Below are 13,326 nucleotides of genomic sequence, written 5' to 3'. Positions count from 1 at the left end.
TGCTACCACCCCTAGTCTAGTTACCATCAGCTTTTGCCTGGATTAGTGCCATTTTCTCTTGACTGGCAACTCTGTTTTCATTCCTGCTCCCAATCTGGACGACTCTCAACTCCGCAGGCACGGTGAGTCTATTGAAACATACAAGACCACTCATGCCTTTGCTCAGAACTCCACAAGCTCCCACCTCCCACAGAGTGAATGTGAAAGTCAGAGGCCTTACAGTCCTGCCTGGCCCTGGCCCTTGTTTCCTCTCTGGCCTCCTCCGCACTCCTCTCCTACTCTTCCGTCCACGTGGTCACACAGGCCTCCTGATGCTCCTCAAACATGCTGCCCACATTCCCACCTCAGCACCTTTTTAATGTTGTTTCCTCTGCTGGAAATGGTCTCCTCCAAAACATCACACAACTTGCTCCCTCATTTCCTCCAAGTCTTTACTCAGATGTCCCTTCTTCAGGGAGTCCTCCCCTACTCTACTGAAAATTGCAGCCCCTTCCCTGCACTTGCCTTTCTGCCTTCTTTGCTTTTTCTCTCTCCCCAGCACTTATCACTATGCAATACACTATGTATTTTACTTGTTTGTTCTCTGTCTCCTTCCACTCAAATGTAAGCTCCTTAAGGGTGGGATTAGCACAGCCATCTGGTCTGAGGGGGCTGCTGTGAAGTGCCTTTGGGGTGCTGAGTCGGGGCTGCAGAGCCCTGGCCACGGGGATGCCAGCTGCGGTGAAGATACCGCTGGCTTTACTCGGCCAGGCAGCACCAGAGCCTTCCACCCTGGAGGGACCAAGCAGGCTTGGGCAGTTGTTTTTATCAGTGGTCACCTTGGCTGAGGGAGGTTAAAAGGCTCTTATTCAGTTTTCCAGGTACATCATAAGCATGAGAGAGGCGGGTAGGGAGAGAGAGAGGACAGTGGGGTGGGGAGAGAAGAGAGGAGAGGAAAGAGGGAGAGAGGTGGGAGGAGAGGAGAGGAAGGGGGGGGAGAGAGAAAGAGAGAGAGAGGAAGAGAGGGGGGAGGGAGGGAGCGAAAGAGGGAGGAGGGGAGGGGAGAGAAGGGGAGAGGACAAGGGGAGAAGAGAGAGGAATATGAGGAGAGAGGAGAGGAAGAGGGAGAGAAGAAGAATGACAGAGACAGGGAGGGAGAGGGAAGGAGGGAGGGGGAGGAAGGGAGAAAGAGAGAGAGAGAGAGAGGGAGAGGGTGGGAGACACCTAATAGATAAAGATTGAATTTACCAAAACTAGATGGAAAGGGGGCTTGGAATTGGATTTATTTGAATTAAGGAAAATTGTTACTATGTGACATTTCCTACATGCCTAAGTTTATGAACAATAATTCATACTCATAACAACGGTTCTTATTACTTGAATAATGGAAATAAATAAATCAATAGAACAAAACAAACCCTGCTCCACTCAAACCAAGAAAACAGGATAGAAAAATGGAAATACAGGGTGTAATGAACTTTCCACTTCTCCCCAAACTCCACCATGATTTCATAATAAATTCTAATGTTAACCAGAGTCAATATGCACTTCCTGTGTTCTCCCTTTGGGTGGACGAAATGCTGCTAATGAGGAAGGGTTCAGCTCAGATCTTTCTGATGACCAGGAAAGCTGACTCTTCAATCCTCAGCCCTCTGTTTTAGCAAAGGTGCACCTGTTTTTCCACCCTGCCTCATTCTACCAGAAATTGCCCACAGAACCCCATGTGGACCCAGAGACGTCAAGGCTCGTTAGCCAACAAGAACTGTTGATTCCTCTACCTGGGATTTAGGACTTGAGTGTTTGCCTGCAGGGTTGCAGGCATGTGGGACTCTGTGAGGCTTGTGAAATCTGGCCTCCTTGCAGAACAGGGACAGCCTGTTCAGTAAGGGTAAGAGTACTTGTTGCTTCAGTGATGGATGCCAAAAAAAAAAAAAAAAAAAAAAAAAGCTGCATGCTTATTTGGCCAGTATTAGGGCATAACATCTCTATTTTCCTCCTGTTTCTCAGGGCTTAATGATCTTAAGCTGAGGGTTCAAGTTAAAAGATATTTATTCTGTTAAAACTTATGACAACTTTATTACTGACATTCTGGGAGCACTACTTCTAGTCATTTTCCTAGCCTATATGAAATATAGGCTTACTTCCACTAGTTTAAATGGCTTGAAATGATCCAAACAGTATTTTCAAAGGATGGGCAAATTATTTTAAATCCTGGGAAGCGGCTTTGAAGGGCCCTATGACAATTGCCCTGGCCTGCCCCATCTCCAGTGAATTAAAATCTCAGTCTGCTTTTTTAAAAGACCCCTAGAGAATGAGATACCTTATCGTCTCCAAATATATCCTACTGTAAAATTGTTGATTATGGCAGAAAAGCACTCAGTCAGCACAAGTTTTCCCATCTATTTTATGTTTGTCTAACTTTCTAAAGTTAGCTATGCATTTCTACTGAATGGTTGATCCTAATGTAGACTGAAAAGCAGCCATGGGCACTTATCACTTTAGATAAGTGCAGAAAAATCAATACTTATTTCTTTTTCTGTGTAAATGGAAATAATGAAGCCATGATGGCATTGGCTGCTACAAAAATGTATATCCTAGACTCTCTAAATCCACAAGATAGAAATGATTTGACAACAAGCACAAGTCAACAGAAATGCAGTCAAATTTCCAGAATAAACCTTTTTATGCCCATGACAGTTGGAAGTATGCATGATGGTCTTTACCTGTACACGTTCCTATTTATTTATCCTCCCTAAATCTATGTATTATTGTTTTATTATGTGTCCCCTTCCATATAGCTTTTAGTTTCTAAACTCTTCTATTACATTTTTACATCAGGCTGGAAACGAGAGTTAAAAATAAGGCCAGAAAACCAAGTATTGATGTTTACAATAAAAATTTATTGAGCACCTACCTACCTGCATGTGTCAGGCACTGTGCTAGATTTGCAGGATGACAAAAGTGAGTATGACTCAGGCTCTGCTCACATGGAGCTCACAATCTACAGGTGGTGAGGGAGGAGGTGCAGGCAGACAACCGCTCTACCAAAGAGGCAATGCTACAACACAGGTTTATACAGAGTGCTGTGGAAACGAGGGTTATGTGGTGAATAACTGAGCCTAAGAGGATCACGTGTGTGTGTGTGTGTGTGTGTGTGTGTGTGTGTGTGTGTGTATGGTTTCTGGTAGTATTTCAGAAAAAAGAAGATTTTCAAGCTAGACTTAAGAGTGTAGGTTTTTGCCAATAAGTAGAGTTGGGAGAGGTTGGAATTTCAGCAAATGTCAAAATGGGACAAAAACACATCGAACAGGGCATGTCCTTTAAGAGAAACTGCAAGTAGCTTGGAATGGGTGGGACATAAGGTCCACAGGCATTAGGAAGGAGAGGAAAGCTAGAAAAACAACAAATGAGAAGATATGGAAGGTCTTCCAGTTAGTGAAACAAGGAAGAGACTGAGTCCCACCAAGAAAGTTGCCACCAGAAGGACCTATTAGTTCTGACCAGCAACTGAGACCAAAATGCCAGTCAAACATTTGCAACCCAAATCTTTCTAATCTGAAAGGAGATCTCAGCATTCTTCCCTACGTGTAAAAGAACCTAAGTCTTATCAGAATGGTGGACAGTTACCTGTTTCAGACTCATTTGTTTACAGGAACTGTCCCAGTCCCTGAACAGAGAGTTCCAATGTGGAATGGGGTTCCTTCCTAAAAAAGAGAGAGCTCCTAGCTTGAATTGGAAAATAAGTCAGATAAACAAGACAGGCAAATACCAAGAAACAGGTTTCATTAAATTTGTTCTACTCCTTCAATATTATTCTTTTGACTCTGTTATTTTCTTGATTGACAAGGTGACTTTTCATTAACAAGCGTGGCAAACAGTTCAGTGTCACAGCCAACTTCTGTCAAGCCACTTTATAAAATGAAGAGAGGGCAGATGTTTAAACTGTAACTGTCTTCTTCACACAACCTATCTTTTGAAGGGAAAATTCTTTAAAAGGCAGAAAAACTTCAAACAACACATTCAGTTGAGAGCATCTGGAAAATGGCAAGTTATCACAGTCCAAAGTTAACTGATCATGAATTTGGTATTTGTATTTTGGATGGTCTTCTACTTGATTGGTTGATTCTACCAGTAGTAAAAAGTCTGAATGATTAGGCTGAACATGTTACAGCATCCAAGGAAGACAATGAGATGTTCCTGATATGCATGTAACCTGCCCAGAGGAAGTTTAACATCCTTTTCAGGTCACTTGATTTGAATCCAGGGCTGTCAGTCTCTGAGAATATAAATTCACTGTTTCTTACTTCCAGGGCTTCCTGGATGAAGCTCTGCTATGACCTTTAACTTACAGAGTTGTTATTTATCTCATGGAACAGTTATGAGCTCAATGATGGAAAACTTCATGTCATGGTTACCCCAATGCATTGGATGATGGTGCAATGATCAAAAAGATGCCAGTGATGACAATTGAACGTCCCTTTGCCTTCCCAGCCTCCTTCATATATTCTCAGGCATAGGATGACAAAGGGAAGTCCACGAGTCACATGAAGAAAGACTGTAGCCATGGGCACACGATCAGGAGCTCCTCTGTCTTCACCCCTACCGCCCATGCCACCACCCTGTCCTACTTCCTCCTCCTCTTGTTCCTGTGAATTCCTCTACCATCTTGCCATTAACCACTGTCCTCCACCCGAAGTTCTGCTGACGATTATTCCCAGCTGAACCAATACTCAACCCGTGTCTGACACAGAGTTTGTGTTCAAATAGTTGTTGAATGAAATAATGACCCCCAAACCCTCCAAGGTAACAAAATTTTAGCGGAGTGTCTTTTTGAATGAAATAATGCTTCCTTATGTGGGGTGAAAAGAGCAAGGGTTTTGGAATCTTATCAGCCTAGGTTTGTACCTGTCTGTACCACTAACTGGATATAAAACAAGGGCTTAACTACTCTGAGATGCTATTTCATCTACTATAAAGAAGGAAGATAATAATTCCTACTTTGAAGGGTTTTTGTGACTATTGAAAGAGACAGTATATATGAAAATGCTAGCACAGTGCCTGGAATATACTTGGACCTCAATAAACGCTCATTTCTCTCTTCTCTGTCTTATGTGGTATTATTAAGATGAAAAATAATAGGGAGTAATTAATCTCTGGTGTAGTTGGATGTCTTAGAAGAGATAAACAGCAGTCACAGGGAGGGACAGCGTTAGGAATTTGTAAAGGAAATCATTATTTCTATGGTTAATTTTCTTGGTTGGGGTTTAAGAGGAAATTCATGTTGTCCATTAATTATACTTACCAATTGGGTCTAATTGGCAACTACCCCAAAATGAATAAAACAAGCGGGAATCAAGAGAGAAAAACGGCAGGCATCCTGTCAAAAAATAAAATCTTTGAAATTTCTACAACCCAATGGTTGGATTCACATTTTATTAAAGCAGACCAATCTCCCAATTTATAAATTTACACATGTGATGGCAACCCAACTGCATATTCAGACCTACGCAAAGCATCAAACAGCACTCTGTACCAGCTATGCCTTGTCTCACTGCTCCCTCAGATGAACGGGTCCTTAAAATCAACATTCCCTTTGCTGGAGGACATAGCCTTCATTATTCTGTTTCAGCCTAGATAACTGTTGTAGTGGTTAAAGGGTTAAATGAGTTAATCCATGTTAAGTGCTTGTAACAATGCTTGGCACTTAGTAAATCCTCAAGAAATGTTTGTTTTTGTTATACTAATTATAACAATAATTATGTCTTCCAAGGCTGAATAAGTACTGGATTCCTCCCTCCCTCCCTTTAAAAACATTTTTTTTTCTGATTTCTAGAGATACATGTCTTATTCTCAGGTAATTAGCTACTTCTGACCTAAAAGAAGTACTTTTTCAGAGGCTAATGTACTTAACTTTTCTTTTTAAAAGGGAATTGAAACCATTGCCAATGTGTCACTCAACATAGCTCATGTTATTTACTGAAGAGATCCCCACATTTCCCTCTCTTCTCTCATGGGCCAAGAAAATGACTAATTAGATAGATAGATAGATAGAACCATATATATCTATATCTATCTGTCACATATTATCTCTATCATATACCTCTTTCTATCTGTCTATCTATCTATCTATCTACCTACCTTTCTATCTATCTATCTTCCAAAAAAAAGTCGTCAAAGACATTTCATTATAACAGGTTTCCTACTAATTCTGGCTATTCTATCCCAAACTGGGAGAGAAATTTAATGGTAAGTAATGTCTCTGGAGTTGTTAACTTACTAACAAGCTAGTTTTAGGCTAGATGACTCAGGCGGGATCTCATTTCAAATCTAGGCCTCAGGAGAATCTGCCTCTGCCCCTTTTTGCTCCTTCCCTAAAACAGCATTTACAGAGGGGCCCAGATCCTTGAGTTAGGTCTTCGAGCCCTAGTGTCCTAGAATCAAGCCAGACTTCTAGAGCAGCCACAGCTTGGGGTGGTAGTTGTTGGTTGTTGGTTGGGCAGGGGATAGCTGGCTGGTGAGAGGCATAGTAGGGTCTCACCCCAATTTTCATAAAACATCACTTGGTAATTTCCTCAGTGCCCATAACCTGGCAGGGCTGCCTCTTCATAAGAATGTACTCATTGGGGAAAACACAAAGCAATATCACTTGAAGCACAAAATATAAGGGTTGGTTCTTCTGGATTATCAATAGTTTACAAAATAACAAGCCAAGGAGGGTCTAGGTCCTGGCGGCCGAAGAGTGTGGTAGGTAATGGTCGTCAGCGCAAGGGTCATTTCATCACTGGGAAGGGACAGCCCTTGCCCGCGGTGATGGTGGCTAGCAAGATGAACAAAGATGCGCAGATGAGAGAAGCAATTAACCAAAAGTTGATAGAAACTGGAGAAAGAGAATGCCTCAAAGAGTGGCTGAGAGCTAAATTAACTGAATGTGGCTGGAAGGATCAGTTGAAGGCACACTGTAAAGAGGTAATTAAAGAAAAAGGACTAGAACACATTACTGTTGATGACTCGGTGGCTGAAATCACACCAAAAGGCAGAGCCCTGGTACCTGACAGTGTAAAGAAGGAGCTCCTACAAAGAATAAGAACATTCCTTGCTCAGCATGCCAGCCTTTAAGATTGAATTAGATTGTGTTGTTTTGTGGTTTTATTTCTGAAAGTAAAACTTGCCAGACTTCTCTGGTGGCACAGTGGTTGGGAATCTGCCTGCCAACACAGGGGACACGGGTTCGATCCCTGGTCAGGGAAGATCCTGTATGCCGCGGAGCAGCTAGGCCCATGCGCCATAACTGCTGAGCCTGTGTGCCTAGAGTCCGTGCTCCGCAGCGGGAGAGGCCACCGCAATGAGAAGCCCGCGCATCACAATGAAGTGTAGCCCCCACTTGCCACAACTAGAGAAAGCCTACATGCAGCAATGAAGACCCAACGCAGTGGGGGCGGGGTGGGGGGGAACTTGCCATAAATTAGGAATCGATTTCCCAAAATAAAATCCTTTTTTGTATGATGGTATACAGTTTTCAGTAATGATGCATACAATTGTATTGATTTTTCCCTAAATGTGTTATTTTAATAAATATCTCATGAATTAAAAAAAAAAAGTAACAAGCCAAGAGTAACTACTGTACATTTTCCAGAAAGTTACTGATTAGCACCTTCCTGAGAACATAAATTCAGTTTGGGAGCACACACCTCCCCAGGCCACTCCACCACTTTGTGCAACAATTAGACAGCTTGTTAAATATTAGGAGCAAAACCTCAAAGAGCTGATGACACAAGCCCTCCTGGAAATTTACCACAAAAGCGCTTGTTTAAGGAACCAAGCACAAAATTGGCTTAGCTGTGTCTTTCCTGCAGACTGAATAGCACACTGGTATTTTTAGTTTCTTTCTTGCCCCCCACAGTTACCAAGTCCTAATGAACAAAAGTTAAATGACATTTTAGTGCAGATCAACCAGATTTTTGCTGATTTGTTGCACGGCTAAAAATGGAAATGTCTGAACATCCAGTGTCTGTTGATTGTGATTCCAATTCTCTTGATACTTCCTTGCTTACTCTTCAAGATGCAGTGGAGAAATGGTCTCAAGGGGAAAAACTGGAGAAGAAAGGGCTAAGGATCTTGCATCAAATACGTTGATATCCTAAGTGCCCTGCTTTTATTCCTTGCTCAGGTGCCTGGAGAACCTTTTCATATTTGAGTTCCCCTGGTGCTTTGTTAAACAGAATAAGAGAAGTACCTCCCAAACTAAGGTAATGACAATGCTGAGCAAAGAGTAGCAGTTAGGAGTTTGGAGTCGTGAGTTCAGGTAAAGGCTGTGCCAGTTAATTCACTGTATGAATTTAGGTAGGACACTTGATTGACCTTCTCCAAGTGGGCTTTCCTATCTGGAAAATGAAGGCAATGAACTAGGTGAAATATATATATATATAAAATACCAATGATAATATATAGTTATGGATATATAGAATCCCATGAGTATGAATAGCTCTGCTTCTGCCCCATCTATATATCTATATCTATGTATACACAATAATGTTCCATTTATCATATTACACTATATTCTACCTTTACATCATTCTATTAAGGAGGGTCAATAAAAGGGAAACAGTGAAACATCTATATCTTATCCTTATGATCTTGATGATCGCATTTCCTAAAGAAACAAACTAAGCCTAGTTCGCATATAGACCTTATTTATATTTGCAGCTGAAATTTTGCTTATGAAGATAGGAAAAACAATTTAATGAAAGTAAAATAAATGTAATTAGACCACATGCTGTGCACTACCTTTCTAAACATTGAAAGCTTTCACCCGCATGGCTTGCAATCCATTGCCCACATTCCATCTGTCAAAATCTTCCTGAGAATACCTTGACTACACCGCCCCCATGAACATTCCATCCAGAAATGCTTTCTGTCTGAATTCCTGTTGTATTTCGTATCATGCAAGGGCATTTGACACTTGTTGCTGTTCAATGCAGCCCTTTGCATACTGAGAGCACGTGGAGCACAACAGCTGAGGCATGGACGCAGGCAGACTTCTTGGGTCTGCCACTTCTTAGCAGTCTGACCTTGGGGGCTATTACTTGACCTCCTTTGTGCCTCAGTTTTCTTTTTGGCCAATGGGAATAATAATGGTACTCACTTCATAGGGTCGTTGTAAGGATTGAATCAGTTATTCCTTGTAAAGTTTTAGAATAGCACTAAATAGCTAGTTATTGCTAACTTATTTGTAAAACTCTAAGTTCTTCAAGTGCACAATTATGTCTTATTTATCTTGCCACCTCTATAGTGCTTTATATATTGTAGGCACACAAGCAAATACTGGTGGAGTAACAGAAGAACTATCAAGGGGAAAAAAACAGAGGGAGCGATCACTACTTATTTTAGATGACAGATATTTTGAGTTCTCGTTCTTGCCATATTTTGAAAAGCTGACGAACTTCTGACATGTATTTTGGCTCCATACAAAGCATCTAAAGAGTACAATGGAGTCAAGAATATAGTGGGAGCCATTTTTTCCAGTGTGAGCATCACAGACAATACTCAACATGAAATGGCTGTTGAATGAGCTGTGTGTGAGCCTACTCCATCACGGGGAGTAGGATCCAGGGAGAGGGGAGCTGGACTTTGGGGTGCCCAAGAGCCTAATAAAAGGAAAATGAACAATTTAGCTCTACTGAATTGTGCTCATGGTAGAGGTATAGAAGTAGGGCATTTTCAGGAGCCCCATTATACTAGGCTACCTGGTTATGGCTAAGGATTGGGAATAAATTTAGGCTATTTTGTCATTTACCAACTCCAAACAGGGAAGATAATTTTGGCTCTGATTCCAGCCACTATCAAATATAAGATTCAAACCTGTTATGTTGTCTTATTGTTTTATACACATCCTTTATATGATTTGAGAATATTATTCTCCATGGCATGTCTTTAACCAGCCTCTTCCATTAGGTCTCCTGACTTGACTCTTTCCTTTTGTCTTAGATGAAGCAAAGAATTGCCAGCAGACTCAGTGAGCAAGAGAAATCGAGGTGTGTCAAACACAGCTGTGTTGGCTCCTTACCCACAGGTCAAGAATGATAAACATACACTTGTGGGAAGAAAGTACTGAACATGGATAGGCTGACTACTTCCAAAAAGTTTTCTTCCTTCATCCATCCTTCCTCCTCTCTCCCTCTCTCCATCCCTCCTTTTCTCTCTCCCTCCCTCCTTCCCTTCCTTCCTTCCTTTTATAAAAGCTATATTTGGTCATTGTCAAAAAACAACACTGAGAGGTTTTTAAAAGGTATTTAGTGGAAAATGTCAGTTCTCATCTTACTTCCCTTACCTCAAGTCTCATTCTCTAGAAGCTGTAATTGTTCATCTGTGTCCTTTAAGATATTTTGTAAGCATATATACACACACACACATAATTTTAAAAAACATAAATGTGATCATAAACACACAGTTCTACTGTTGTACAATAGGCTTTAACTTAAGAAAAGGACATAAAAACTACCATTGGGTATCTTTCAATAGGAGCCCAAACAGAGCTATTGCATTATTTATAATAACTTCACAGTCTTTCACTGTATGTCTACATATAATTTAATTAGTCACTTGTTGGTGAATCTTTGAATTATTTCCATTTTTATTACCATAAACAATATGGCAATAAATATGCATAAAATAAATCCCTAGAAGTAAAATTACAGGGCCAAAAGATATGTGCATTTAAAATTTAATAGGGGTAGCCAAATTATCTTCCACATAAGGTTGCCCATATTTGCACACCCTCCAGTACAGATTTCCATACACACTTATTGACACCAGATATTTTTAAATTCTGTTTTTTGTCAATTTGATAGGTTAAAAAAATTTCATTGTTGTCTTAGCTTTCATTTCTTTAATTTTTCTTTTTTTTTTTGCGGTACGCGGGCCTCTCACTGTTGTGGCCTCTCCCGTTGCGGAGCACAGGCTCCGGATGCGCAGGCTCAGCGGCCATGACTCACGGGCCTAGCCGCTCCGCGGCATGTGGGATCTTCCCGGACCGGGGCACAAACCCGTGTCCCCTGCATTGGCAGGCGGACTCTCAACCACCGCACCACCAGGGAAGCCCCATTTCTTTAATTTTGAGTGAAACTGAGCATTTGTATTTTCTTCCCCAAGATTTTCCTGTTGATATACTTTGCCCATTTTCTTACAGGATTCTCCTTTAGGATTTGTAGATGCCCTTTGCTTATTATGTAAATAAGCTCTTTGTCATGGTTGCAAATATTTTCTTTGCTTTCCCAATTGTTCTTTGAATTTATTTATACTATTTTCTAATGGGGTTTCTAAACATTGAATCTATTTTCTACAGAAGCTTAGTTTGTCTGAATGGAAAAGTCACAATACCTCTGAGTTTGGTACTATAAAAAGATGAGGGAAAAAGATATAGGCAAGACAGAAACAAGGCCAAGAAACTGTTCTATTCAAAGAATACCCAGAGAGGAAAGGCAAGGTTTATTTTTAAAGTGCTGGCCTGTGGTTTCATTAAATCTGTACGGCAATAGATCCTCGTAGGCTTTATTCACTTAAGATGGAAAAGAAACCCCAACTGCTTTTAGCTCTATCTTTTTGGTTTCACTGAGGAACACAAGCTGAAATCAAAAGAAAAACTAACTAGGGTTGGATCAGTAATACACATGTATCTCAGTCTCTAAAACAAGGTGACCCAGCTCACCATTTGTTAAGAGAAGTTCTACTAATTAATCTTTTTATAACTGTCAGTGTCAGGAAATACTCTTAATTATATATTTATAGGCATTCCCAAGGTTTCAAGAGCCTTTCAGCTGTATCTTGCCAAATTATTACTTATCACTTAGGGGTTATAAAATGTAGGAATGTCAAACTGGATAACTGGTATAAAACAGCTTTAAATCCCTCACAAATGCATCTGCTTTCCAGGTCTCCTCAAACGTTTCCTCAACAGAGTCGGAGGATGCGCTGCTGCTTTTTTACTCCCTAAGATGGGTTTCTCGTCCTTTTTCCCCAACTGGGCCAAGGCCCAGTTACAACCTTTCCCCTTCAGGAAGGATTTGAGAGGCGAGCAATCTCCATTCTCCTGCCTGTTACCAAGAGTACAGTCCTGTGTAGGTCACATGAGAATTATTTCCTAGGATTTATCTTTGAAAAATTAATATTAAGTACAATGTCACAGAAACACGGAATTGAATCTCTTCTATTTATTTTTAATATTTAGGTATTTAAAGGTTACAAATGATGTGCAAGAAAATATGTGGCTATGGATCCATTATGGAATGTGCACAAATTATGCATAGTAGAGCCTATGCAATTACTTTGAGGCTAGGAGGATCTGTTTGAGTTAACCTAAAAAGTTAACTAAACCAGGATGGTCTAAAGTAATGTATATAATTTTACACAGCTAGTCTCAATCCCATTTCAAGGGGAAATTACAATTTCCAGAACCAGTGGAAGACTCTTCAGCTACATATCACTAACAAACACACACGTGAAGAGTGAAAGGGCATGATATGAAGCATATGCTACAGGAGTCATTTATGGACAAAGCTACTCAATGAACACACTAGAACATGTAGGTGTACCTTATTTATGAATGGCAGGTATGTTTTACCTCATGTGCCAACTCCAGCCAATTCTTAATAACCATCTGTAATGCTATGCTGGAAAGGTGTGGCAAAAAGTGCTGGCTGTACTCTAATATCTATTTTCCTCCTTCATAGTGATAGAATTTTAGCTGTATGCCCAGGATAAAGACTACATTTTTGAATCCCCCTTTTGCTAGGTGTAAATATGTGACCAAATATTGGCACATAGGATGTAAGCCAAAATCCTGTATATGACTTCCTCATTGTGCCTTTAAGGGAACAGGTCATGACTTTTTCCTGATTCCTTCTGAGCAGAATGTAGATGTGACAGTGAGTTCCCGCAGACCATGAAAACAGGGATGTGCAGAGCAAAAGAAAGAAGAAATCTGAGTCCTCAACATTGTGAGGCTACCACAAAAGGCCTGGACTCATGTTCAGAATAACACATGCATAAGGAATAAACTCCTGTCTCATTGAGGCATCCATTGTTTTGAGTCATTGTTACAGCAGCAGAACCTGTGTCTTAGTGAATGCAAAATGGTCCTGAGCTGTAACAAGGCTCAGTGGGAAAAGTGTCCCGCTAGGTCTGCAATGTCAATAGTGGGCAAGGGACCCGATGGTTCCATGCCAACTCTAACCTCTTACTGTATGGCTATCCAACTTACTCCAAAATGGAAAACTTTCCAAGGAAACTCTGATGTGACTCATACCTTAGACCTTCCCTTTGTCATATGCCTCCCTCTCTGTGCTATTGTTG

The 13,326-nt window shown here is 40.9% G+C and overlaps 2 protein-coding genes across 15 annotated transcripts in view; one reads left to right on the top strand and one right to left on the bottom strand.

Annotated features, from left to right (window-relative positions):
• Positions 1–13,326, bottom strand: part of TRPM3 (transient receptor potential cation channel subfamily M member 3) — a 797,133-nt gene that overhangs the window by 203,631 nt on the left and 580,176 nt on the right. For 5 of the 14 annotated variants that reach the window (XM_060153448.1, XM_060153434.1, XM_060153437.1 and 2 more), the window contains exon 7: positions 5,282–5,356. The exons of the other annotated variants lie outside the window; for them this stretch is intronic. In XM_060153448.1, coding sequence (XP_060009431.1) covers positions 5,282–5,356 — 75 coding nt within the window. The remainder of the gene's footprint in view (positions 1–5,281; positions 5,357–13,326) is intronic. 14 annotated transcript variants of the gene reach the window in all.
• On the top strand, positions 6,691–7,144 carry LOC132522875 (transcription and mRNA export factor ENY2-like). The gene has a single exon (XM_060153433.1). The coding sequence runs from the start codon at positions 6,790–6,792 to the stop codon at positions 7,093–7,095; it is 306 nt and encodes a 101-aa protein (XP_060009416.1). The 5' UTR covers positions 6,691–6,789; the 3' UTR covers positions 7,096–7,144.

This window comes from Lagenorhynchus albirostris, chromosome 7 (genome assembly GCF_949774975.1).
Source record: "Lagenorhynchus albirostris chromosome 7, mLagAlb1.1, whole genome shotgun sequence".
Lineage (NCBI taxonomy): Eukaryota > Metazoa > Chordata > Mammalia > Artiodactyla > Delphinidae > Lagenorhynchus > Lagenorhynchus albirostris.
Note: the sequence above shows the minus strand (reverse complement) of the source record. Positions and strands in the feature narration are given on the sequence as shown.